This window comes from Drosophila pseudoobscura, chromosome 4 (assembly GCF_009870125.1).
Source record: "Drosophila pseudoobscura strain MV-25-SWS-2005 chromosome 4, UCI_Dpse_MV25, whole genome shotgun sequence".
In the NCBI taxonomy this organism is placed as follows: Eukaryota; Metazoa; Arthropoda; class Insecta; order Diptera; family Drosophilidae; genus Drosophila; species Drosophila pseudoobscura.
The window spans coordinates 9,483,049-9,510,072 of NC_046681.1; the positions used below are offsets into that span (position 1 = coordinate 9,483,049).

The 27,024-nt window shown below is 43.5% G+C and overlaps 1 protein-coding gene across 1 annotated transcript in view; it reads right to left on the reverse strand.

The window, feature by feature from the left end:
* Positions 1-1,752: 1,752 nt before the first annotated feature.
* The window catches only part of beat-IIIa (beaten path IIIa), a 39,746-nt gene continuing 14,474 nt past the window's right edge, over positions 1,753-27,024 (reverse strand). The window contains exons 3-7 of the mRNA XM_015181006.2: positions 16,784-16,992; positions 12,758-12,893; positions 2,476-2,738; positions 2,284-2,407; positions 1,753-2,217 (exon numbers count right to left, since the gene is read on the reverse strand). Coding sequence (XP_015036492.2) covers positions 2,117-2,217; positions 2,284-2,407; positions 2,476-2,738; positions 12,758-12,893; positions 16,784-16,992 — 833 coding nt within the window. The 3' untranslated portion in view covers positions 1,753-2,116. The remainder of the gene's footprint in view (positions 2,218-2,283; positions 2,408-2,475; positions 2,739-12,757; positions 12,894-16,783; positions 16,993-27,024) is intronic.

The window sequence follows — 27,024 nt, forward strand, 5'->3', positions numbered from 1 at the left end:
TTCTTTAGTTTACAACACGCACAAGATTTGCTTAGATTTGACTGGAGAATAGGCTTATAGAGGACTGTTCCAGGACTGCCTCCCGCTTAAGAGCTAATGAAATTTGAGTCCAAACTCCGCTCTGGCTATGTACAATGCGATAAACATTCATTTTGGCTAATTTATAGGAGGGAGTACAGTACGGCCCCTGCCCGGTCAATCAATGCCAAGCTGCCAAGGAAATGCCCGAGATACACTGTTTGTTGGCCCACAATCGAACCGGCGGCTTTGTATGCAAATGAATTGCATTTCTCACGCGCCAAAACATGCAATGCCCCCGCCCCCAGTAGCCCCTGCCCCCTCGCATGAGTCATGAACTGGCTGGCTTTTGGCCCTTTTTTTTTGTTTGCTTGGTCTTGAATGCATTTTATGCGGTTTGTTGCGCATTTTCGCCCCTTGCATGTCTGTGTCAATTTTCACCTTTTTTTGGGCATAAACCGACCCCTGGGGTCCCTCTGACTCAGCTCTAGATAAATTAGCATAAGCCAAAGGATTAGTATCATGCATGTGGCTAATTTCTCAAGGGATAAGTTTATGCCAACGTTTTTCAGAGGGACTGAGTCAGCAGGAAAAACCATCATTAAAGAGGGGCCCAGTCGTTGAACTTTTTCTAATACAAGACATTGTTGTGGCTATTGATTGAAGATCTTTGAACAGAGGGGAGACTTGTTATAGAAGGTTCTTCCACTCAGAGCTGATAGCTCTCAAAGTTGTCATAGATCTTTGAACAGGGGAGACAGAAAGAACCTTATAGATGGTTCTTCCTCTCAGAGCTGACAGTTCTCAAAGCTCTGGTCAACAGAGGCTAAAGACCTTTTCCAAGGGTTAAAATATATAGAAAAAAAGGTTGACATATCCCAAGATATTTTCTTAAGCTTGAATTTAAATACAATCCTTTTCAAGTTCATTTTTCTTGAAAAATATTTACTCTGGGAATTTTCTAAAAAATATCTAAAAGGAAAACATTTGAAATTAATCCACAAAAGTCTGTTCAAAAGCTAACTTCTGTATTCCATGATGGAACTAGCCTATGCCTCTGAGAGATCAATCCTTAATTTTTAAATAATTATTTCAATGGGTATCCCATTTCAATGGAAAGATCATAGCCTCAGGAGGAGGCTCCCCGTCTATTCTTTGGCTAATTTTTAAATATAATCACAAATTTCCTTCCAAAACAATCCCTCAGCTTGGCATTGATTGATTCAAATACATTCAGAGATACACCCCTTAGACATAATACATTCAGATTCGGAACCATTTCTACTTTTACCAAGGAATGCCTCTTTTCACGGCCTATTTACAGCTTTTCGATCAAATTTAACTATATATTTGCTTGGTTTCTTTGTAGAATTTGTTGTATTTTGTGTATTTTGATATTTTATTGAATTAAAATTAGTTTCGATCTTGTGGCTTTACAGTTTTTCTTACATTTGCTTAGGTTCTTAAGTTAGTTGCTCTTAGAAGTAAATGCAAAGTTTCTGCTCATTTTTGGGTTAGTTTTGGATGTGATATCGTATGTAGATCATAGATCATAAATGTGCAAGTAGGTATTTTTTACAATTGAAATGTTAGACGCTTCTGATATGCCCGAAAAAGGTTTCGATAAAATACAAAGGAAGGAGCGGAATGCAATGGATTGGAGAAAATAGGTCAAAATTTTCTACAGGTATATTATTTTATTTCCCTCCTTTTCAAAATCAAGAAAATATCACAAAAGATTAACGAATGTATTTATGTTATCTTGTTTCAAGTTTATATGTTTTTTTTTTTGCCTAAAAACAACGATTTCTTTGCCTAAAATTATGCATATTTATGTACAGTTTCTTAGCCTCTGCTTAAATGCTCGATTTGAGTAGTTTTTCCTGCGAATTTTCCTTGCATTTCCATTCACACACACGCACACAAACATCAATTGAATTTCGATATCAAGGATTTACTTAATCTTTTCGTTTTTTCTTTGAGATTTTGGCATAGGATATGTTTGCTTTTCCACTAGGACTCGACTGCTGCTGTGCTAAATAGTTCAAATGTATCTTTCCGGTTCACTGTTCAGAGTCTCAGCTGGGGCCGCAGATAGTTAACTCGCCCTCGACCAGGGCCAGGCCCGGAGCAGCAGCAGCAGCAGAATTGGTGGCAGCAACGACACGACATGGGAGGGCAGCCTTGAGCCGGCGGCACCTGCAAGAGGGATTCAGTTAGTAAGGCTATTGGCGAAGGGAATGCCACTTTGATTAGGGGATCTACCAATAGTGCTGGACTTGGCCGCCACCGTTTCGCGGGACTCCAGGGCCGGTGCTCGCTGCTGGCGATCGCTTTCCACACTCTCCTCGTTGCTCTGCAAGTACAACGAGCTGATCTTGGCCACGCACTGCAAGGAAACACAGGAAAGTCCATTAGGAAGAGCACCTTTTATGGGAAAGCAGAGCCCCCACTCACCTTGAGCTTCATATCCCCGTGCTTGAAGTGGAAGGGGCGCACGCGAAACTCCAGGCCCAGGCGCGCCATCTCCAGGCCATCCCGATTGACCACTATTTTGTCGTACTGCCGCAAGTGGGCCTTCTGCACCGGCTCCCCGTTGATCAGCCAGCTCAGGTGGCACACCGGCTTGGACGGCGACGAGGTGCAGTTGACGCGGACAGTGTCTCCGATCTGGTAACGCGGCTGTCCGCCGGTTATCTTCGGGCCATGGTTGGGTGTCACTGAAGGGTAAGAAAGGGGAGAGGCTTTAGAACGGAAGTACTTAAGATGGTGGATGGTAAAGTGGGTGTGTGATGTTCGGTCTTTTGAGCAGGCATCCATATTTATAGACCCCCTTACTTTCTTGGAAAAATGTCCCCCTTTTTTGGGACTTGATTTAGATCTGTGCGTCCTGACGATCTTGTTCATCGAGCACTAAGGGGAAGACCTACTTTTAGGACTCTTCTTTCAGATATTGACTATCTTATTCAATGGGGAGAATGCCACCCATATACATATAGGGTCTTGGCTCCAAGTAAAGCCCATCAAACTTTTTAATATATAGTTTATATTTTCCAAACCACTCGAAAGGGGTAACTAGGGCATCTGAAAAATGCCATAAATTCCCCATTTATGAAGGTATTCATGGGCTGTTGAAAGTTATAGGCCACACGCGTTTCATATAAAGGTTTTGTATGATTTCTGAAGTCTCTTCTCTGCACTTCGGCCTGTTTTGAGCTGATCTTCACCATTGGAAACGTATATTCTATTAGCCATATCCACTGGCTCTAAGCTTAAATGAACCAAAGCACCTTTCAAACTTAAAAGAGCTATAAGTTGTAAACCATCTAACCTACAACTAAAAATCAAATGTATACAGATAGATATACATATATTTAAATTTAATCTAAACCAACCTCATATATTTTTTAATATTTTTTTTAACACACTTTTAACAATTAAAAACATAAATACTGCCCTTCTGCATCCCACAGATTATTTGAAGCGGATTTCTTATAAATAATTTTTTTGTATTTATTTTACTTTTAAACTTTATTTAAAGTTAGTCTTTGGTACATAAGCTCTCTTTATTGTCTATAGCCCTTTTCAACTTATTTTACATCGCGTCGACCAATTTTCGTGTGATTTAAAGCTTAATTTTAAGCCACTCATCTAAAAGCTGCTCTGTTTCATTTAAGCTGTGAGGCACTGTAAATATTTGTGCATAATTACTAAATTCGCTATAGCTGTTTACATATGTACATATGTAACTGTGTTGGATTTGTATTAGAATTCAGATCGGTTTCACTTAAAACACGTCAAACACTGAAGCACTCCGCGGGGCAATGACTCATTTACTCTCTAAGCATTGCCAAAACATCCCTCTCAGTCTAGAGTCTAGAGCCCAAGGCGCTTATTTTCTGCGACGCAATAGCCATGTACAGTCAGCACAACATTTATTCGGACACTCGTCTATGTCAACTTTCTTTATAAATAACTTGAAAAGTATTTAAGTTTGACAAAAAATTTTTATTTCATTATGAACATGGATATTATTACTACTAATTTCAAAACTAAAAACAAAAAAAAACTTCTTTGGCGTATCAAAAAAAATTAAAAGTATCAAAAAAGCCACTTTTTTACGCACAACAATTATTCGGACACTTTATATTTTGTACGAAAAAAACTTATTGTCCCCAATTTTTTCTGATTTCAATATTTGGTGGGGCCGCCCTTAGCTTCAATAACAGCTTTTAGACGTCGGGGCATACTTTTTACCAAATGATTGGTTTCATTTGGATCAATTTTCTCCAATTTCGTCTTAGCTCTTTCTCTTTCCAACCCACACGCATTGCCGCAGAAGAACGCGCTCAGCGCGCGCTCTCTTCTTCTTGTTGCTTTTGATCCTCTCTGAGCGAGTCGGCTCTCTCGCTACGCGCTCTTTCACTCGCACCCACACAGCAATGGGACAGACAGTGAACGAGAATGAACAAGCACAGAGCAATGGCAGGGCAGTGGACAATAACCAACGGTAAATTGCAAAGAAGGCAACGAAAGAGAACACTGCGAACAATTTCGTAGCAGCTCGGAATACACTGAGCGTAATATTAGGAGCCGCCATAGACTTTTGTGATTGCTTTAGTTGGGCTGCACTTCAATTAAATTTAGCCCAAAAGCCAGCATCCCCCATGCCGCACTCCCCCTCTCCGTGCTCCACCTCATTGCCAGTCTCTGCCCGTCTGAGCTTAGTTATTTAATTTTAATGAGCCGGGGAAATTGAATGTTTTGCTGGCCATTTTGTGCCAGAGAGGAGTCTCTGCCCCTGCCCCAGATCCAGCACCGCCACTACCAGCTCTTGGCCCCTGTTTTCTTGTTTTATTATTTTCTATGTGGGTCTGGCCGGCATTCTTAAGATTTATGTGGAGATTTGTGGCAGGCAGTGGGCCAGAGGGGCGGGGGGGGTGGAAGCTTTAGAGACTTTGCTTATTCAAAGTTTATTTGGCCATGTGTGTGTCTGCCTGTGTGGGTGTGGCTGGGGGAGGCATCTGGCCTAGAAGCCACCTCCAACGCCTTTTGGGCATATTTCGTGTACATAACAAAAATAAATACCAGAAGGCCAGAGGAAGAGCAACGTGTCTTTAATTGCTCGAAGACTAAAATACTCTTTCAAACAAAGAAAGCAGCGACAGAGAGACAACCATCTACCCTTCCACCCCATCTAAACTATTTCCACCATAAATATGTAGAAATACCCAACCATCGCCACACTCCCTTCTACTAAATCGCAGCGAACTTTAATAAATATTTGAATGTGTCTGGCACACGTGTTTCTCATTTCGAAAAATCATTGGACACTTTCCACATAAGTCTCTGGCTCTGCTCCCGCTTGGCATTGTCCGTGCAACACTCGGTTATCCATGCATGTGCAGAAATAAAAACCAAGTCAAGTGGGACCAAAGCCAGGACCAGGACCAGGACCAGGACCAGGAGCAGGCGGCCTGGCCTCCTCGGGCCTTGTTCACGCCCACTGTGCTGTGTCCCCACTGCCTTTCTGGGCCGTTCCTAGTGTTTTCTGTATGCATTATAAATATTCTTTCATGCCAAAACCGAGGAAAAAAAAAAGGAACGTAGGAAGGGAAATCTTCTTCCTCATAACATTTCCTTTCCTTTTCTGTGTGTGCCATAAAATAAAATTAATTTTTAATGGTTTTCAAAAAATTAATTTTGCTTAGGAGCCGTTTCAGAGCTTTTTGTTGTGGCCTGGCTTTCGGGTTTTTGGTCAACTCCAAAATGGTTCCAGTTCCAGGAAGCAGGAAGTCCAGTCCCGAGTCCGGTTAAGGTTGCTCTTTTCTGGATTGGATTTTCCGTTTGCTTATTTGTAATTTATAAAGTAAAGTTTACTTTGCTCTGGCTCTCCCTCTCTTTCCCTTGGAAAACTCAATTTGGGTGCAACATGCAACGGGGGGCAACGCATAAAGGAAGCAATCTAAAAATCCAACTTGGAAAAATGCATTTTTGATAAACACATTTCGAGAGATTGAAAATATGATTTGTTCCCTGTGCAGTGGCACTGCTCCAGTTGGCCAATGTAAATTGTTATCAACCGAAATTAGATGATGGCAAAAACCAGAAGGACCCAGAAAAAAAGGAAAGAAATTAGGTGGATTTTCGGCCGGGAAGAAGAAAGAAGAAATGCTGGAAAACTCAATCCAATAAATACAGTAGTATCTAATATTCTTAGGCATAGATTGGGGAGTTATATTCCCCATTTTCTCCTCCAGAATTCTCTTTCCAATTTCCGCCATTTAATGCATTTCAATATCCACCTTGAAAGAATTTTGTAAGAAATTTCAAGATAGAAAAAATGCAAATTCTGATCAACAATTTTCTGGAAGAAAAAAATCCCTAAAAACAGTAGTATCTAAAATTCTTAGGCATAGATTGGAGACTTATTTGATGGCAGATTTTTCCCAATTTTTCTCCTCCCAATTCCCTTCATTTAGCGCATTTCAATTTCCCCCTCAAAAGAATTTTCAAGAAAAAAAAATGCAATTTAATTTTTTAAAACTAACTCGAAGAATCAATCCCTAAAATACAGTAGTATCTAATATTCTGAGGCATAGATTGGAGATTTATTTTCCCCATTTTCTCCCCCAGAATTATATTCCCAATTCCCTTGAAATATATTTTTAAGAAATTTCAAGATAGAAAAAATTCAATTTCTGATCAATAATTTACTGGAAGAAAAAATCCCTAAAATATAAGTAATATCGTATATTCTTAGGCATAGATTAGAGAATTTTTCCCAATTTTCTACGCCAGAATTCTCCTCCCAATTCCCTCCATTTATCGCCCCTTAAATGTCCCCCTAAAAAACACCTTAACCTAAGCTGAACTTTAATTAATGGTTTCCAATATAAATTGAATGTTATCTCCGCTTGATATTTATGGCCGCCCGAAAAACCTTTTTCGAAACCCCTCCCCTCCTTGCCATCCCCTGTGCCCACCTGTGTGTGCTCCCGGGGTTATGTTCTGATAATTGTTTATATATAATGTGAGCATTTTTTAAGTCAACGCCATATTGTCGCACTTAAATTTTATTTTGTGGCATAAATCTAATGGGGCGACCCCCCATGAACAGCCCGAGAGAACAAAGGGGAGAACAGGGTGAGGACGAGAGGCAGAGGGAGGGTATCCCCCCCCACACACATGGATGGCTTGAGTGTATGTTGGTATGATTTGGCAATTTATTTTGCCCAGACTTAGCACGCAACGACAAGGAGGCAGGGGAGGCAGGGGAACCCGCAGCAGGACTTGCAATAAGCCCAAAAAACTAAAAGCTAAAAGGGAAATGCGGGGAGGGGAGGGAGTGGTGGCTATGGAGGGAATGCTGAATGCTGAATAGCCGCATGGTTCAAGTATATTTTCGGCATTTTCCCATGACTAAGCAGTTTCTTTTTCGGCAGAAAGTAGAGCGGTGGTGCGCAGGGGGGGGGGGGGGACTACCGTTTTAACTGCTCGTTTGCTACCTTTTGTGCAGTCAGAAAGAAGGCGAAAAAAAACCCAAAGAACGAAAGAAACCAGGTGAAAAAGTGTCTAAGGCAGCAGCCTCCAGCAACAACAGCAACAAGGTGGCTGACAAGGGTGGGACAGCGGGGGGGACAGACAACTACAGTGAGCACTTTAAGTGGGCGTCCGTTCGGCTCTGTTGGTGGTCTCCTTTTAATATGCTGCGGCATGTTTTTCCCCCACCCCCTTGCCACCCATCCAGCGCACTCTGCAGCTTCTTCTGAGGCAAGCGATAAGCTGGGTCAGGTGGCTGGGATTTCGGCAATGAGCAGATGGATTGGGGCTGGTGCTGTGTCTCTCCTCTAGGCTTTCGCTTGTTCTAGATACAGGGGGGTTCCTCCAGGGACCGTAGTCCTCCAGGGGACAAGTGGATTATGCACATGTTGTGAGTCCTTGCCTAAGTGACTCGCTCTCCCTCCCTCCCTCTCCCTCTCTCTTTTCATACTTTTGCAAATTTTTTAATAAACATTTGTTGAAATGATTTACGCCCAGCTACTATGTGAAATTTATTCCACTCCAAATGGCATTTGTCTATGGAAATAAATAACGTAAAAATGCAAATAGAAATATTTAAAACAAGTACAGTCGCAGACAGTGGTAGTTGACAGCCCAGGCAGACAGCCCTTCATTTCATAACTGCCATCCGGCGGGTCTGTCTTGTTGCCAGAAGAGCGATGGAGGTATCGAGGGGGTCAATGGGCTTCTGGGATGCTTTCTGAAGACTACGTCATTATTATGGCACAGAAAAAGATCAGCAAGACATAACTTTGCCATTATAAACGATTATTCTGAACAAGATTTGATTAAAGCCAATTTTATTTGTTATTTGCGCTGTGAAATATTCGATTATATTCGTAAGAGGCTTCTAGGATATCTGTTCAGGGCAGCAGATCGAACAGAGGAAGAGCGCTGTTAACACAGCAGATTAACAGACTGTTAGCCCTCGCCGTTAACAGCCCTCTGGACCTCGCCGTTAACATCCCTCTAGACCTCGCCGTTAACAGCCTATCAGCACTCTCCCTTAACAGCCTTTTAGCACTCTCCCTTAACAGCCTTTTAGCACTCTCTGTTAGCGCGATAACAGCCCAGGGCCGCTCCCGTTTACAGCGCACTGTAACCGCGGGCTCGCTCTCACGATCCACTCGGTACAGACCTCATAAAAATACCTATTCGAATGACCATTAAATTTGTATCCCCGTTATGTAGTTATCAAGACGTTAACAAGACTATAAATAGCCTCCCCTCAACTCAAACAAAGTATTATCTGCTCAACGTCTTAGTGGAGGAACTTCTGGCCCCCAAGAATTCCCCTCAATTGTTCGCACTAAACTTTAATGAATGCCGGAGCTGGAGCTGGAGCTGGAGCCTCTTTGGAGAATTTACAGCTCATTAGTGTGACCAGGGCAGGGAGCAACAATAAATATTGCGGCAGAGTGGGCTCCGCTCCCTTGGCCAACTTTTCTCATAGCTCATAAAAATCACATTTAACTTTGCTCTCTCCAGTGGGGGGGTCACGGAGGTGGGGCCCAAGAACATCCTTGTCTTGGTCCTTTATGCAGGCAATTGCTTTTTTATATTGTAAAATCGATAAGCGATCACATTATACGAGTGCGAGGAGGAGTACGAGGACGAGTTCGAGTACGGGGACGTGTGTGGTGTGTGGAGGAAACGCAGCGGGGAAAAGTGAGTTATATATGTGTTTGTCCTTTAAAGTGCACTTAACCATAAATTCAGAGGGTGGGGGAACGAGTAGAAGACCTGCCCAAGGACCCTGCTAGGATCCCAGAACCCCATGGATGGGTACCCGGCGCGAGAGAGAGCAGGACATGTGCCAAGCGTTGAGAGCCTTGCGTGCTCATTAATTATAAAACAACGCGCCAAACGCGCACACGGATACACACACACACAGATACAAATGTCTGTATGGAAGAGTCAGATACAGATACGGATACAGGAAGAGCTGAGGCAATAACGGTAACTGTAATGTTGTCTTAACTCAAACATGCCGCAACAGAGAGCGAAAGAGAGCGGACAGGGGTTGGGTGCATTAAAAATCGTTGCCATATGTAAAATTAAAGATAACAAATGAGGAGGGGGTCTGTCCTGTGGACAAAGAGGAAGTGGAAGAGAAAACTGCGGCGTGTGGGAGGGAGCAGAAAGTGGAGAGAGGGCCAGCGAAAGCGGCGACATAGTGCCGGACTGAAGTACTTTGGGGAACCCGAGAAGCTGTCAGTACAAGGAGTGCGAGGAAGTGACAGTCCTGCAGTGCCGTGCCGTTCCCTTTCAATCCGTTCCCTTTCATTTCATTTCCGTTCTCTTCCCTTCCATTTCGTTTCGTTTCTTTTCTTTTTGAATTTCTTGCAAGTTGTTTTCGAACAACAATGGACCAAACGACAGATGGCTAAAAGAGTGTGACTGAAGAGAGAGTGAGAGAGCATTCCTGACCGCAAAAAAGAATGTAAATAACAATCGACAGGAAAATAATTGAAGAATGCAGTGAAGAGAAGAGGCAAATGGTGAAGATGGAAGCCTCTACGGGAGAAGAATGAGCAGCTGAAAGAATGCGCACATAAATGGGATGAAATAGGACCAAGAGGAATGCAATTCTCCTTCGCTATTTCTACTCTACTACTCCTGTGAGTGGTAGAAAGGAGTCCTTAATCGTTTAAAGAATCTTGAGGAATAGATGGTAAGGGCCGGTTATGCTTGGATAAATCGTAGGGCCGCTCGAAAGCCGTGTGAATCGTGAGAGCAGCGAGCGGCGTCAGAGAACGATAACAGCGGGCGGTAACAGGCGCTTAACAGAGAGAGGTAGCTGGCAGAAGGCGTAAGAGGCTGTTAACAGAGAGCGAAAGCCGGTAGCAGGCGTAACATGGCGTTTAACAGAGAGCGCTAGTCGGCAGAATGCGTAACAGTCTGTTAACAGAGAGTGGCGCCCGGCAACAGGCGTAACAGTCTGTTAACAGAGACCTGTAGACGGTAGCAGGCGTAACAGGCTGTTATCCCAGGGCTCTCTTCGGCAATCCAATATCAATATCATTAATTTCCAGATGGAAGCTCAGTTTAGATCAGCTGTACTTCCAGATAGCTGGATCCCATGGCCCCATCAAGACCTAAACATGAATGCAGTTCATCTCAACTTCCACTCCAACCAGCTACTCGACCAACCAATACATTTGCCCAGCTTCCATATCAATAAATCAGCCTGGGAATCCCACCAAAATCATATTCATAAAAGATTGGCGTTTCGCTGGCGCTTTTTATGATCGCAAAAATTAACATTTCCCGCCACATTGGGGCCGTTGGGCAGGTCTCTGTGGGGACAAACGAGGCAGAGTCCCCCACTAAAGCATATTTTATGGTTCACTTGCATTAGCAGGACGACCCAGGACCATCCCACACAGACAACCCCAAGAATGATGATGCCGCTGACACAGTTGTTGATGATGAGATTCCTTCTTGGTCTGCGTTTGGGTTCGATTTGCAACGCCCACAATTTCTTTATATTCTCTGGCATTTTCCCCCTTCGACTTTGGTTCGAATATCGTTCAATTTGGCTGCCCAGACACATTGTTTAATATGCAAAACCATTTCCATTTCCCTGACATTCCAATGCGACCCAGTCGTGAGGAAGATGGAGGAGGGCTTGTCAGCTCTGGGAATGGCCAAAAGGAAAATCAGCATGAAATGTGCTTAGTGCGTGTTGTCCCGAGCAAAGGGGCGTTGGGCGTTGGGCGTGCCTCAAGGCAGAGAAGCCCTCTCTAGATGATTTTCTTGGTCTGAGTCCCCAGGGGGATTCCCTTGGTTGGCGCTGCACATATTGATAACCGTTTGATTCTTTTATGAGTTTATAAATTTGTGATTAACTTCAGGCGAGGCTTCTTGATTGAAGGAAACTTTCAGGAAACCCGAATTCAAAGGGGACACGGGTTCCCCCTTGCCCCCCACACACACTCTCACAGCCAAGTTTTTGTGGCAGCTGGCGCCCATTGTCTTGGAGGGACCATTTTTCCTACTTAAAAGTCGACATGAAAACATAATTTTACTTCAAAATTGCAATGACAGTTGCCACGCCCCTTCTCTGTACACACATGGGCGGGGGCTGGGGCTGGGGCTCTGGGCCTGGGACTGGGGCTGGGGCTGGTGCTGGGGCTCTGGGGCGACTCTTTGTTGTAGCTGCAACGGCGACGGCGACTGCAGAAATTCCATTTCAATTGTTTGCTTAGATTATGCAGCTGTATTAAGAGCAAAAAAGCGAAAGAAGATGGGAGTGGAGGCTGGATGGTGGCCAGGGTGGAGTGCTATCCAGTGTCTAGGGTTGCCAACGCACGGAGTAAAAACAACACACAGAAAACCGTAAAGAAAGCGAAAAAACGGGCAGAGGGAGGGAGCGAACAAGAGCTGGCGAGCTTTACAAGGAGCCTGGGAGTTGACTCGACTCGACAATGCCATTTGCAACGCATTGCCATGTTGCATGAATTCCATTTACGATGATGGTGCACCAAGGAGCCACACAGCGACACCTGAGGCGCCGGAACACGCCTTAAAGCCGTCTCGGGTTTTTCGTCGGCACTGCAAAACTTTAATTTAATTATGTTGATCGCCGACTGAAAGGATCCCCGACAAAAGATAACTGAAGGTTTGGAGCAACGAGCTTTGGGAATTAATTGTAAAGATTTGAGGGACAGTTTTTGGTGGCTCTGGCGATCTGCTCTTTAAAGGTTTAAAGGCTTCAACCCGCATCTGCAGCCGAGGGTAAGGAGCAGGGCATCCGAGCGTGTGAGTAGGAAACCATCAAAGAATCCCCTGACAGCGGGCTGACAACCTGCATGCAATTTACATCCAGAGACTACATCTCGGACTCCGACTCCGACTCCAACTCGGATTCAGATTTCAGACAGGGTTCGGTTCGGTCTTTAAATGGTTTTTTTTTCCGATCCGTTTCTGGTGACAGGAGTCCTCGGTTGTTATCCTTTAACTTGTGTCTGTCAATCCCTTTTTGGCTTTCGCTCTCCCCACCAATTATGTTGCCTCTGCCTCTGCCGTTGCATGCAACTTCAGATGTCATTCACAACATTGTTGACTGCGACTGCGACTGCCCGGGACTATTAGCATTTTAATTAAATTCTCTGTTGTCGCCCCATGACTGTCCTTCGTTTTTCACCTTTTTTATGGGAGGGAAAGTACTTACCCACAACCGTCATGGTCTCCGACTCGGAGACGGTGTTGAATGCGGGCGCCTCGCCGGACACCTCGCAGCGGTAGAGTCCAGAACTTTGGAGTGTTACGCGTCGCAGGATTATCTGTGTGTCCGAGGAGTTACGCAGCTGCAAGAGAAGACAAATTACACAACAATGAATCGACACAATTCCAAATGCAATTAGAGTTCAAGATTTATCTAATGGTGTGGCGTTTTTTCCCTGCCAAATGAAGATTGATGATGGCACCCGCAGAACCCCAAAAATACTCTCACAGTTTATTATTAGTTTTTGGGGTCTGTCTTGACGGACAGTAGGCGTGGCTTTCATCAACGGACAAATTTAATTTGCAGAAAAGCCAACAAAAGTCATAAAGCAGGGCCCGAGATCCCCAAAAAAAACCCCAATAAAATATCTAGAAACAATCGCACAAAATTTCCACACTAAAAGTAGAACGAGGGTACAAAGGAACGGAGGAGGAACAGCATAAAAGATGGGAGATACGCAACTCTGTAGGAGAATGGCCCAAGTGGGCGGCGGGGGGGAGGGGCACGGGCGAAAACTGTTGTAAAAGTCACTCAAATATCTTCGTTCTGTTCTCCTTCGAGCAACAATTGCAGTCAAGTTCTTTAAGTTGCAGTTTTTATTATCAAACGCACACACATGCTCCGTTGAGGGCTCGCTCTATATGGTAGTGGTTGGTATCTATACCGACCACAAGATACCTGCTGTTTTTATGCCCGGAAATCGAAGAGTTAGAGGTAGAGCCGCGGCCCTTGCCGCTCGTTAGGTGTGCACTTTTGTGGACTCAATCAAATTGGAAACCCAAAAGGCACGAAATATTCCAGTGCTGGCTTCAAAACTACTTAGCAATTATTCACCTAGGATTTTATGTACATTATTCTCTTTTATTTGAAAAACATATACATATGTGGGAATTTGTGAGAAGTCAAAGAGAGCAACAGAGTCTATTCTGTAGATTTAACAGAGAAGGCAACCGAGTGGGAGAGACTGGAATGGGCTGATCAACAGGGTTTGTAGTGTTAACAGAACCATCAGCAGAGATAGAGAGACTAGCAGAGCAAGTAACAGAGAGAGCGGGACTAGAAGTGGAAGATCAGCAGGGTCTGTAGAGTTAACAGTGCAAGTAACAGGGGGAGAGAGAGAAAAAGAGCGAGAGAGACTAGTAGCGGGCGTCGATTCTGGCGTTGCAGCTACTGCTGATGTTAACGCTGCCGCTGTTAACGCTGCCGTTGTTAACGCTGCTGCTGTTAACGCTGATCATTGCTGGTTTAAAGCATTCGGGCAATATAGGCCTATTGTTTAGAGCCACGATTAACTTGTGTGTATTTGAAAATTGAATAATTAAATAAAATATTGTCCTGGAGTAAAAGTAGAACTACAAAATACCCTAGGCCACACATATTTACAGTTTTGGGAGCCATTAAAGTGGATAGACTCCAGTCTCGAAGTCTTCGAATTTCATTAAAAAGGGTTTCTACAACAGAAATGGTCCAACTTATGGCTGATCAAAAGGAAATATATGTACGTATGCCCCTTCTAGTGATCAGAATCTCTGTCTCCCTGTCGCTTCCTGTTGAACAGCCCCACATTATACCCTTTTTTCCAGCTCGTACCGGGGTGTACAAAGAAAGTTTCATTGCATTCCATTTTTGGACCGTTGTCGAGCAAATTTTTATGAAAATTCTTTGCTCTCGCTTTATGCTCGGCTCCTCTCTCTCTCTCTCTATCTCTCTTTTGTCTCTGGTCTCTCTATCCCACTCTGACGTAAACAATCACAAAAGTCACGTTCAACATTATTTTTGGTTTGTTGCTTGTTTTCGGATGTCGTTGCCCCACCCTACCCCTCCCCCCCCCCACACAGAGCCCTTCAATTCTTGTACAATGGTCGTTGGACTGGCTTTTGTTTGTTCCCTTCTTGGCAGTACTTAAGTCGGGTTGTGCTTCTTTTTCCCCAATTCTTGGGGCACGCTCAAGTTGTCAGCGCCCCGCGTGACCCCCTTCATGCGGGGTGGATGTTGGTCAAAGGGGGGTAGAAACCGGCTACAGCTGAGCACAGATGGAGAATTGTTCTTCTAGCCACAATTCAAATTGCAGTCGTCTCTCTTTATTGCTTCTACGTCTCCCACGTCCCCCCAGCCCCCCTGCGTCTCAAGTCTTCTAACAATCCTCCACTTTGGATGAACATGCGCTGGCCATTTCGCTCATGATTGCAGATTGAAGTTGTTATTTGTAATTCCAAATTTGGTTTTGGCCAAAAAGAATCTCAGCTCTAACCTTGTTTATGCTGCCCTGATTGCAGTGGCCGGAACAGGGAGCCACATCTCTGATTTGGATGCAAATTTCATTTAAAAAGAGGGGAGCACTCTCCCCACTTAGTATCTTTGAAGTATATTAGCAAGAGATTGTTTCAAAGAGACATTAAATAAAACGAAAGATGTTTAGACAAGTGTTGCCACGGATGCACAGCTATTTTGGGACAAAATTATCGACAAAAACATGAAGTATACATTGATAACGATTCAGGAGGATGCCTACAAAAGCATCCAAGGGATAAATTTGTTGATAAAAGATACATTCGTAATGTAGATTAAAGAGAAATGGTATCTACAAGCTATTTATCCACACAAAACAATTCCGGACACCATTTTCCACAGTTTTCCAAACCCTCCTGATGTATTCTCTTATATAAAAACCTCGTGAAAGGACTCCGTTCCATTTCGTTGATCTGCTGCCTCTTGCGACTTGCTCACACGCACATTTTCGTTATATTTTTGGATTCATTCGCCTGTTCGCTCTCTCTATTAATAGCCAGATTTTCAGAAATTCCCAAAAGCAATATCCCAAAATTCTAAAGAGAATTTCCGGCATTAATTCCGGGCCACAAGGCGTTCGCGTGAAAATATTTCCACTTTATCATGTCCCGCACAGCTTTCCAAGAGCTTTTTCCCTGCCGCAGCTCTGCCTCTCTGTTGCCCGCTCTCTCTTTTGTTCTAATCATCTGCCTGTCCTCGCGGTTAAGGCCCTCAACCCTTTTTGGCCGGGTCCAAATGCAGACATTGAGATCAGCGAAAATTATGCCGCATTACGCGTTATGCCCGCCACTGCCTGCACGCCTGGCCTGTTGTTTCACTTAGGCCCTGAAGGACTCTCTTATTTCCACCCCCGGACCCCCTCCCCCCGACCCCCTTTGTGTGGTTGTGTTGCCCTTTTTGGCCGCTGGGAAACACGCACAGGCCATAAAACACGCTCGCACATTGCTCATACGCCACGTTAGACCGACAATTGACGGGATTTACTTTGCCTTTGCACTGGCTCTGGGTCTGGCAGTGGTACTGGCACTGGCACTGGCTCCTTTGCCCTGCACTTGCTCTGCCTTTGCCCTGCCATCCGACAAAGTAGACGCACTTAAGTGCTTTTGGCAAATTATTATTATTAGAACGGCTCGCTAGAGTCCTGCCATTGGGAATGGGAAGTGGAAGTGGGGAAATGGGAGGCCAAAGGATATCAACTTTGTCTGGGATATTGACAGCTTTAAGTGATTTCCGTTAACCTTTTCAATCGCAGCACAAGCAGACCAACACGTGACCTTAGCCAGGCCAAAGAGAGAGAGAGAGAGAGAGCGAACAAGGAAGCAGCAGACACACACATTTTTATGGCCAACAAAAGCCGGTTACATCCACATTAAATTAAAGTTAAATTGCAAAACTACGTGGCAGCAATTTTCATCTCACCGTCGACGTAATCAGCAGCAGGGCGAAGATGCCCTGGGGCTCACAGCTTTGGGGAGGTGCTCTGTGGCAATTACATGTTTTAAAATAATCATTATGATCGGGTCGTAACACTAAATCCTAAACAACAACCCCCACAACCCAAGCACAACCCCGTAAATTGTAATAAAATTTTAAATTAAATTTCTCTCCCTCTTTCGTTGTTTCTTTTTGTGGCAGCAGCGGCAGCACCTGTTGCACCATACACTCCCCTCCCCCCGCACTCACATCGATGTTGACTCCCGGCAGGGGGAACGCCTGTCCAGGGGGCTTATCGCGCGGCACATAGCGGTAGATCTCGTGTCCATCCTTGTACCATTTCACCGAGTACAGCGACTCGCCGTCCAGCGCATAACGACAGCCCAGAGTGGCGCTCTTCAGCCGCATTATGTGATTGGGTATCTTCACCTCGGTCATTGTCAGGGAGCTGCTAATGTCTGCAATTAGTTGGTAGAGAAAACGAGATAAACAGAATTAGAGAAAACGGCTATGCGAGTGGTGGAATTATTTCTAATGTCCTGCCTCTGGTGCTCCCCCGTGGGGCAGGGCTTAAGCCTTTAGTGGCTCAAACTTTTGCTTGCCACATGCATATTTCAGCGGTTATGATTCCGGCTGGCCATATTTTCCGTCTAAACCAGAAAACCAGCAAAACCCAAACACACAAAAAACCTTTTGGGGCCTGCTGTCACATGAATTTTGACTTGCACGCTCCCGTTGTTGTTCCTGGACGCCGGGTGCCTGCCACCGGGGATCCGGGACAATCCAGTGCATGTCACTGCAGTCTACAATTCACGTGGCGGGCACGGCACACATACACAAAAAACTCACATATTTTTACGCTTAAATTTTTAAAGGTGAAGTCTGTTTGAATACCCTGCAGGTGCAGATCGGTTGGGTAGTCCTTACAAAACTCTTTAGGCAACAAATTCGTGTCTTTGTCCTTCATTAGACAAATTTTAAAGATTTGTAGCTTTTATTGTTGTGGAAATTTATGCCACTAAAGAACTAGAGACTTAAAAGGAGACCCTACCATACAAAATATAATTTAAAAAAATTATCAAAGTTAAAGAAAAAAAAAATTAAAAACGGTGGAAAGCCATATTTTCCGGATAAATCCTCTTAATCGACAATAATATTAAATATAGAATAAATAAAAAATCGAATATAAAAAATATAAAGTATAAAATATAGAATATATATAATAAAATATATATTAAAGACATTAAAAGCGGTAGAAAACTTCCACTTTGATACCATATTTCTTTAGATAATCCCTTTTAACCCGACAAGAATATAAAATCCTTTGAAAAATCATAAAATTAACTTTTCAATCCTTTAATTATTTTGGATTTCGGCGTTGCAGAAGGCAGTTATAAAGTAACAAACTTTGCAGACACCAAATAGCGATTTTTGAATTTTTTAAAAATAATTTTGTGGCCATAATTATTGCAAATTCCAATTATTAGGATTTAACCCTGCAGCCCCATTTTGTTCACGTGAAAAATATAAAAAGTACAGACTAATAAGGAAATAATTTCCAGAAAAGAACAAAAAAAAATGATATACAAACAGAAAGATGGAAAAAATATAACATAAAATTGTGTGAACCTAATTCTTTTTTTTCAAGGTATTTTGGTTCCTATTTTGGTTTAATTGGTTAAGAATGGAGTCAAAAGTGTAAACCCCTCTCATCAAAAGTTCAATACCCTTTGAAAAGAGTATGGAGACCTAAACAAATGCCAAAGCCCTTAAATCACAAACAGAAAAATCTCCCCCTTGCCAGGCGACACATTTTGGCGGGTTTTCGGTCAGTCCTAGACCGAGAGAGAGCCAGTCCCCACATGGGGGAGTGGGAGGTGGGAGGAGGAGGAGACACACCCACTTATTTAATATACCGTTACACTTTTCATTTCTTCAAACGTCAAATGTGAAAAAGTGAGTTCTGTGGCCGCACTGGCGAAAAAAGCAAATACTCACGCAGACACAGGCACGTGTGTGTGCCCGTGTGTGTGCCCGTGTGTGTGTGCCCGTGTGGTGTAACGTGCAGCGCCGCCATTGAATTTATCACATTCACATGCAAATTGCGCCAAACGACCTTATTATGCAAATTGCCAACTGCAAATGGAGAACGAAATTGATTTTCCTGCATTTCTCCGGCAACAACAACAAGCAGCACTACTACAGGGAAGCAATGGAGTCACACACACACACACACACAACCAGTCTGGAACAGTGGCACCAGGGGCCTATGTTGGGGTTAGTCTTACTTTATTTTTGTCATTGGATTTTGGTAGAGCTTGGGATACGACTTTTGGGAGATATTTTTGAATTTTAGCACCTATTTTATATGGTAAAAAACTAAAAATAATTAGATTTTTAATTATTTATAAAAAAAAAAATACATTTCATAATTTTTTTGATTTATTTATTGTTGGTCTGAATTGAAGTTTGAAGATCTAAGCTCTGCAGAGCGTGAAAGTCTTTACATTTCTTCATTGAAGTTCTGTTAAAGTTATGTTAAGTTTTACAGGGCTTACAGAATTCTGTTAGAAGTGCATATACAGCTTTGAGAGCATGTTATACACGTTCTATACAAGATCTAGTAGACCATTCTTGAGGATTCTATAGGACAGCCCTTCCTCTAACGTTTTTCATACACTTTGAACCACTGTGCATCGTTACCCACATATGACTGCCTTTTCCTTTGCTTCCGCGGGCAGAGGGCGTTGGGTGGGTGTATGGAGGATCTCCTGTTGTCTCTGGCATCGTTCAGCAGTTTTGCGACATTCAGCAAGCCACATTTATATGACAACTAGCGGTGGCAGCAGCGAAAGCAGCAAAGGCAGTGGCAGTGGCAGCAACGAGAGCAGCAAAGGCAATGGCAGTGGCAGTGGCAGCGAGAGCGGCGACAGAACACACACCTTGAGTGTGGGGGAAAAAACAGCAAAGGGAATGGGCCAGGTTGGAGGTTGGAGGATGGCAGCTATGTGGCTTATACAGCGACAAATGGCGAATATATTGAGCTGTCACACGCCCCAGCTCAAAAAACCCAAGCCGGAGGTTATGCACACAGACACACGGTCGACTATAATATTGAACAATGTGCACCACAAATCGTCAGAGGGCAGAGGGCAGAGAGAGGCACAGTGGCAGCGGAAGCAGAGAGCAGGCCAGTCAAAGCCTCAGACAAAGGCCACTGCGAGGCCGAAGCATTTGATATCCTTGCGGAGTTGACCCACGATATAGTCAGGGGATGTGAGGAATCCTCTCTGGAAGCTTCAATCTGATGGATCCAGGCAGTCAGTGGCATTACAAACGACTGGTGGAAATGGGCCCACCCTCTGGCAGGGTATTCAAAGGGAACGACAATCGGATTCGCAATCGGAATCAGAATCGCAGTCGCGCCTTCAATAAAAAATACGCTGAATGCTTTCACCGTATTTCTCTGTGTTTGTGTGTGTGTGTGTGTGTGTGTGTGTGTGTCTGTTTGTGGCAGACAATCGACAATTGGCATAAAAAGAGGGGCAAAAGAGATGGCAACCACAAAATGAGTTAGTTGTTTGCCTTTCCAGTTGTGCCTTTTTGCTGTCGCGCCTCTCTTGTGTCCCCCCCCTTCCCCTCCTCCAACACATGCTGCCGAAATGGCAGAATATTTGATGGCACAAACGGGCCAACAAAACAGCAAAAGTCATGCATTATAAATTCATTTCCGTGTGTATTGTGATGGGGTTATTTTTTTGGCTCTGCCAGCACCGAAAAAATAGGCAGATAAATGGAGTGGATGGTGCCATAAATAAGTGCTAATAAGCTGGAGAATTTGTGTCACCGATTGGGGCAGGGGGAGTGGAGGGACTCCAACAGGAGGGACTTATTGAGCGACCTGTATATATTCGAATATATTGACTTTAATGTCGAGCAGAGGCGATCCAACAGCAGGAGGAAGCCACAAAACAGGAGAACAGAGCCAGGAAGCCAAGGGAGGAACCCATAAATGACATTTGAGGACAGTCCCCAAAGATATAAAGGCAAACAAACCCAGGATAACATAGCAAAAGGTCCCATGATGGAGAGCTACACACCTTCTGGCAAGCCAAGGGGCCTAAGAGGAGCCTCTGAAGCGTCCACAGGCCATGTAAAGAGACCTCCTGCTCCATGAAGGGGAATGGAGCTACACAGGTTACTCCAAAGGGGCTCTACAAGGATTATTGCCGCCTTGGACGCCCCGATGTAGAAGGGAAATCCTTCAAGCATCCCAACAGTTTTTGGATAATTTAGTTTGATAAAGTAAAAACCGCTGATGCCAGCCATTTTCGCTTAAACTTGTACCTTTGGCCTGTGTCACAGGACACGCCCCATCGTTTTGTAGCGCCTTAATTGCAGTTGAGTGACATTTGACTCGGCAAATTGGCCCGGGACTGGGCCGCACTCTCCTTGGCTTCTTTGTCAGACTTTTGCAGGGCCAGACAGTGACTGCATAAATGGTGTGTGTCCTTCTACCCGGCAGAAACAACAACTGAGTGCACATTAAAAATTAAAAACGCCCCACCCCGGCCCCCGGCCCCCCAAGCGGAACCCCAGTCAGGCCGAGGGAAAGCTCAACCCGAAGGCAAAAGCCAAAAGCCAAAAGGCAAAGTCGCAACAGCAGAAGGAGCAGAACTTGGCCTCCAACAAAAAGAGGAGGAAGCAAGTCTAACCGAAGCTTTTGATACCCTAAAATGAAAGAAGCGAACCCTAGAGATCCCTAGAGACCTGTCAGTACTTGTGGAAATATGCCCTACCCCTTTTGAAGGGTATGCCAGACAGCCCGCGAATGCGAGAAACAGGAAGAGAGAGTGAAAAAGAAGCAAAGTAATTTCATGCATCGTTTAATTTTCATTCGGGTTTAATTTGTGCAACGCCCCAACGAAAACACAGCCCCCCTCACCCCCCTCACCTCCCAACCAACCCACATTTTGCCACCATATCATCATAAAGAGTTCCTTGATGGCACTTCTTGTTCGTTGTTGCTTTTGTTGGAATGTTTTGTAATACACCATTTAGACCTAATACTCGACAGCCACTTTCAGCCGAAAGCTGGGCCGAAAGCGGAGCTGACAATTGAAACAGCAAATAAAATGAAAGCCAAAAGCAAATGCCAAATAGAAAGGGGCAAAAGCAACACACACACACACACACGCACCAGAAATTGACACCAACAACAATTTTTCGACAAATAAAATTAAATGAGCCGCTACTCGTACTTTCTCTTTATTTTTGCTGGGGCTCTTTAACCCCTTCATGGAAATGGAATGAATATTTCCACTGGCTGGTTTTCCACCGCTTAGTTTCGAAAATATTAGGTTTCGTGTAAAGAACTGGCAGCAAATGGGGACTCCTGAGTACTGGTTTAAGGAAACTCTTTTCAGATTCCATTATTTCAAATATAGAAACTCTTTTCTATGGTAAAATTCCTTCCCCTCAGCCTCTTGTCTTGTCCGCGCTCCAAAAATTGTTTCGACTTTAATGAAGTCAATTTTGGGAAGTTCCACTTCCTTGCCACTGCCATCCCTTTTCGTAATTGAAATTTTTTATAGTTGTCGTGCAGTTTGCTATCTTCTGTCTTATTGGATGGAGTGGGGAGAGGGGAGCAGGGAGCAGGGACCCCTCGTAAGACCAACTTTTATCAGTGCCTGGCGCATTCTTAAAAACAATTTTCAGTGCCCGCCCCCTACTACTTCTTTTTTGTTTTTGGAGCCGCAACAAATTAATCCCTTTATTTGCATAATTGAAAAACATCAACTGAAGCTGCCAGTCGACAAAATATCAAGAACTCCGAAACAAATGGCCGACGGGCAAATGTCCATAGAGTCAGAGGAGAGCGCCCAGAACTGTCGCCGCATTTTAATGTGACGGAGGGGGCCGGCTTCGGGGGCCCTGGGGAGCTATTTAACATTTTTCCAACACTTTGATAATCGCACTTTGCGGGCAGATTAATTATTTACGAGCCCCGTCTTCTACCTGAGCGGGCTCGCGTCGTTTAACCCGCCAGACAACAGCCAAGAGTCGACAAAAGCCCAGAAGTTGTTGTTAAATCTTGGTAATGCCTAAAGCCCCCAGAACCCGGAACCCCGGAACCCTGGAGCCCCAACTCCAACCCCCAACACAGCACGGCGCCCAAGTATATTTGTCGCCGGTCTTAAGAGATTGCGGCGCACAATTTCCGCGCCTTGGTGACCCCGCGCCAACCCTGGAGACTCCGCCCCCGCGAACAGAACCGCAAGACATCAAAGCACTCGCGTACACACAGAGGGCCAAAAGTCAACGCGATTCAGGTAGGAATGGGACACGGGGAAATGCCATTTACCAAAGCCAGCGAGACAGGACAGAGTGGAGGCGGCTGGCAAACGGTTAGTGGCTGTGGTGACCCCGACACATCCCTGGAGTTTACTTAGTTATCAAATGGTAATATTTCAATTGTGGCCGCTTTCCGTGCAGTTGAAATTGAAAAGAAACAATGAGACAGGCGGGAAACCTGGAGGAGAGATTATCTTGGGGGCAGAATTAAAAGGCTTGTCAGGAGCATTCCATGCCATTCCCATGCACCCGAAGGCAGTACCCACAGAGGCAGTGGCTAAGGTAGAGGCGGAGGCGTCAAATTAATGCGCTAAATGCAATTTGCGGCGCTGAAAAGGCGGCTTAAGGTGATGCCAAGTGCCGGCTCTTTGAGCCAACTTTGAGAGAAGGCAACTTTTACTTGGGCCACCTTTTGCCATATGAATTATGCAGTCTAGCGAGGCTGGATGCAGAGAAAAGTACGAGCCTGAGATGAAAAGCGGTTTAAGTTCTTAAAGAGGTAAAAGCGGTTCAGGAAAAGAAGAATTTGATGTGTTTTGGGGGCGTTTTATACTGAAAGATGGGCAGTAAATCTAGCAGGTATAGTTTTTTGATAGTAAGCCGCAGTACTTAAGGTGGTTTTAACCTAAAAAAAACCAGATATTCCCAGCTAGAGAGCCCACCAGCAATGCTATGAAGGTGGTATTGCTATGCTATGAAGTTTGTGGGACTTTGAAGGGCCAAACATATCCCTTTTAATTTATTTGGATGCAGTGAAAGCTGGCCAACATTCCACTTGTTTATTTTCCAATCTTAAGGGAGTCTTTAGGGAAGGACTGCCGTCTTCTGCGGGCGATCAGAACCTTCTGTAAAGTGCTTTTGACTCTAAAAAAATGTGTGGCCAGAACGACCCAGGAATAACAGATACAAACCTCATGGAAAGTCTGAGAAATGTGCATAAATGTATTATTGTAATATTACCATCAATAAGGAAGGAAGTTGCATGGAAAAAAGTTAACCTATTTTCAGGCCGAGCATCCTTCAGCCACTCTTCATCCTTTCCAACCATATTAATATTTGATTACCGTTCCAAATGGCACAAAAAATTTGCCTATGCCTCGAGGCCACGAGCGGCAAAAGTTGAGCTGAAATATGGCCATAGAATACGGGCATGGGCCTAAATACATAGAAGGTAAAATTTTAAAATAAGAAAAGCCAAAAGCAAGAAGCCGCCAACCGAAGCTTGCCTTCCTTCCTTTCCGACCAATTTTCTTGACTCTTCGTTTTGTCTGCCGCTTCTGTGCTTCTGGCATAATTTGAAGAACTTCCTATTCAACTTTTGCTGACCAGCCCCAGGGTCCAGGCACACCTTAGACACGGATACAGGGGGGGCTACAGGACTTTACGGGTATATAGATATGTATATCCAAAGACAACTTGGCCCTGGCATATTACCCAGCCCGGGGGAGGGGGTCAGGTATACTTATCCCCACTCGCATGTCCTGGCCCCAAGAGGGAAAGAAGAGTATTATAAATAATTCAGTGGGCCTCGTCTGACCGGAGGCGCTTTAATGAGGCCAAAACGGACTTTTGGCCATCCCAAGTTTAAGCAATTTTCGTTACAGGTAAAAGTGGAGAAATTTATGAAAATTTAACTCAAGGAAAACAGCTTTCACTCTCAGGAGCACAAGTCGTTAACCGTTTTTAGAGCTGCTGATTGAGATTGCTTAGGGGGGAGGGGGAGACCACGCTGAAGGTAAATATACATGACACATCCGAATGTGGGTGGGACCCCTGTCTGGGCCGGAAGCTCTGCTGGAGGTGAGGGGGCCGCGATGCGTTCGGGAAAAAATCAATTTCGCATAAAAAATTCAAGCAAAAATTGTATGCCAACCTTTTTTCCCCCTGTTTCTTCTTTAGCTCGAGGAAAAGTTTGTGCCAAAGTATGCGTGTCTGTCCGTGTGTGTGTGTGTGTGTGTGTCTTGTGGCATGTGAACTAAATGATTATGCAAATTGGCCTATAAATCGATTGCCAATCGTCGGCAATGCCACAAATTGCTGCAACACCGGCGACAACTACAAAAATAAACAACTAAAAACGATACAGTCGTGTATTGCGCCTACAAGATACCTTGGACTATGATTTATTTATGCTTCAATAAGGAAAACAAACGATGTATCAAAAAGAACGGACGGAAACGTTCCGAGCCGCGGTCCTTGCCTCTCCATTTTTCTTGCACTTTTCATGGGAGATGGGAGAGGAACCACGACCACTAGGTATGTTTTAGGGGTTGTTTTTCCCTCTGGATATTACACACATGGTCTCTGAGTATCGGGTATCAAAAGATATGGCATTGCTGCCTTTTTATTCTCTCTGTAAGAGTAATCTGTTTACAATAATCGTTCAACTCTAGAATCCTGGATACCTTAGACTCTGCTCGAATTGCAGAACCCTTCTTTATGTTTCCAACATTCCCAAGAGTAGAATATACCATGCTCGTTCGCAACAACTCAGTTCTGTGCCTCCTTGGGACTCCCCTGATGGCTGGCAAGCTCGTCAACGCACTATAAAAATATCATTATCAGTGCAAAAGTTTGCTTATCAAAGATGACTCCAACAAGATTGGCAACAGCACAACAACAAAAAAGCGGAATGTTTGAAAAAATGTGGCAAGGAATTTGCATATTCCACAAGACACAGGACACAAGACACAACAACACACAGGACATGGCCCAGGATAGGGCCCGCTGTTGCTGAAGTTGAAAAATGAGAGCCCAGGAAAATTGAATTGCCAACTGGTCGGTCGACTGGCCCCGCCCCGACTCCGCCCCCGGGTTCCCTGCCCACAAGCTTATCATTAAATTCAAATATCAATCAATTTATCATAAAAAGAAACGGAAGCGTCAACCAACAAAAGCGAGACAGTCAAAGAGGGAAGCGTGGGGGCATGGGGAGTGGGTGACTGCAGGTTGAAGCTTCTGTCCGGGCGCCCTGGCTAATGCAATCGTGGGGTGAGTGGGCGAAAAAGGAGATGGTTTGTGTCATTAGTTGAGTGAAACAGCGATGACGTTTCTTTCGTTTGCAAGGAAGGAAGATTTATCTATGAAAGAGGGAACTCCACCCGGAAAAAAATGTTGAAGGGAAACGCGGTCAAGATATCATATATTACATTTGTAGGAAATATATTTAAATTAAGTGTGAAATATATTTTATTTAAATATGAAAATATTTTATTTTATTTGGAAAATATTTGATTTAAATGTGAATTATATTTATTTAAAAAAATAAAATATCTTTCGATTGAAAATCAAATATGTATATTTCGATGAAAATTTAAATATATTTTAATTAAAAATTAAATGTATATCAATTACAAATTAGATCTATTTCGATTAAATAATTAAATATTTTTCGATGGAAAATGAAATATATTTCGATTAGAAATTAAATATATTTCGATGAAAAATTAAATATAATTTAATTAAAAATGAAATATATATTCATTAAAAACTAAATATATTTCGATTTAAAATGAAATATATTTCGATTAAAAACTAAATATATTCTAATTCAAAATTACATATATGTAAATATGAAATATAAATATATTGCGAATGAAATATATTGCGATTAAAAATTAAATAGATTTCGATTAAATATTAAATATATATCCATTAAAAATTAAATATATTTCGATTACAAATTAAATATATTTCGTAGAAAAATATTACATTATTTCGAATAAAAATGAAATATATTTCGATCAAAAATTAAATATATTGCGATTAAAAATTAAATATATTGCGATTAATTAGATAAATTTCGATTAAAGATGCGTTTAAGAGTGACGCATACTTAAATTCAAAATATTTATAATAATGCCAAAATGTAAGTGAAAACACCTTATTTTCCCTACATCTTTTTCTATATCAAACCTCAGGACTGTTTTCGCTGAGTGTATAAATTGTGGCAATGTGGCTCTTTAAATCTGTATCGGACTTTCTTTGTGTTGCAGCGACAGCGACCCCTCGTGAAAGTGCCCAAAAGCATATCGAAAAATGTGACAAATAATGTTGGGACACCTACACACCCACACACGCGTATCCCTTCATACACATGTGGGGTAAATATCTATTTTATTATGCATTTGGCGCCT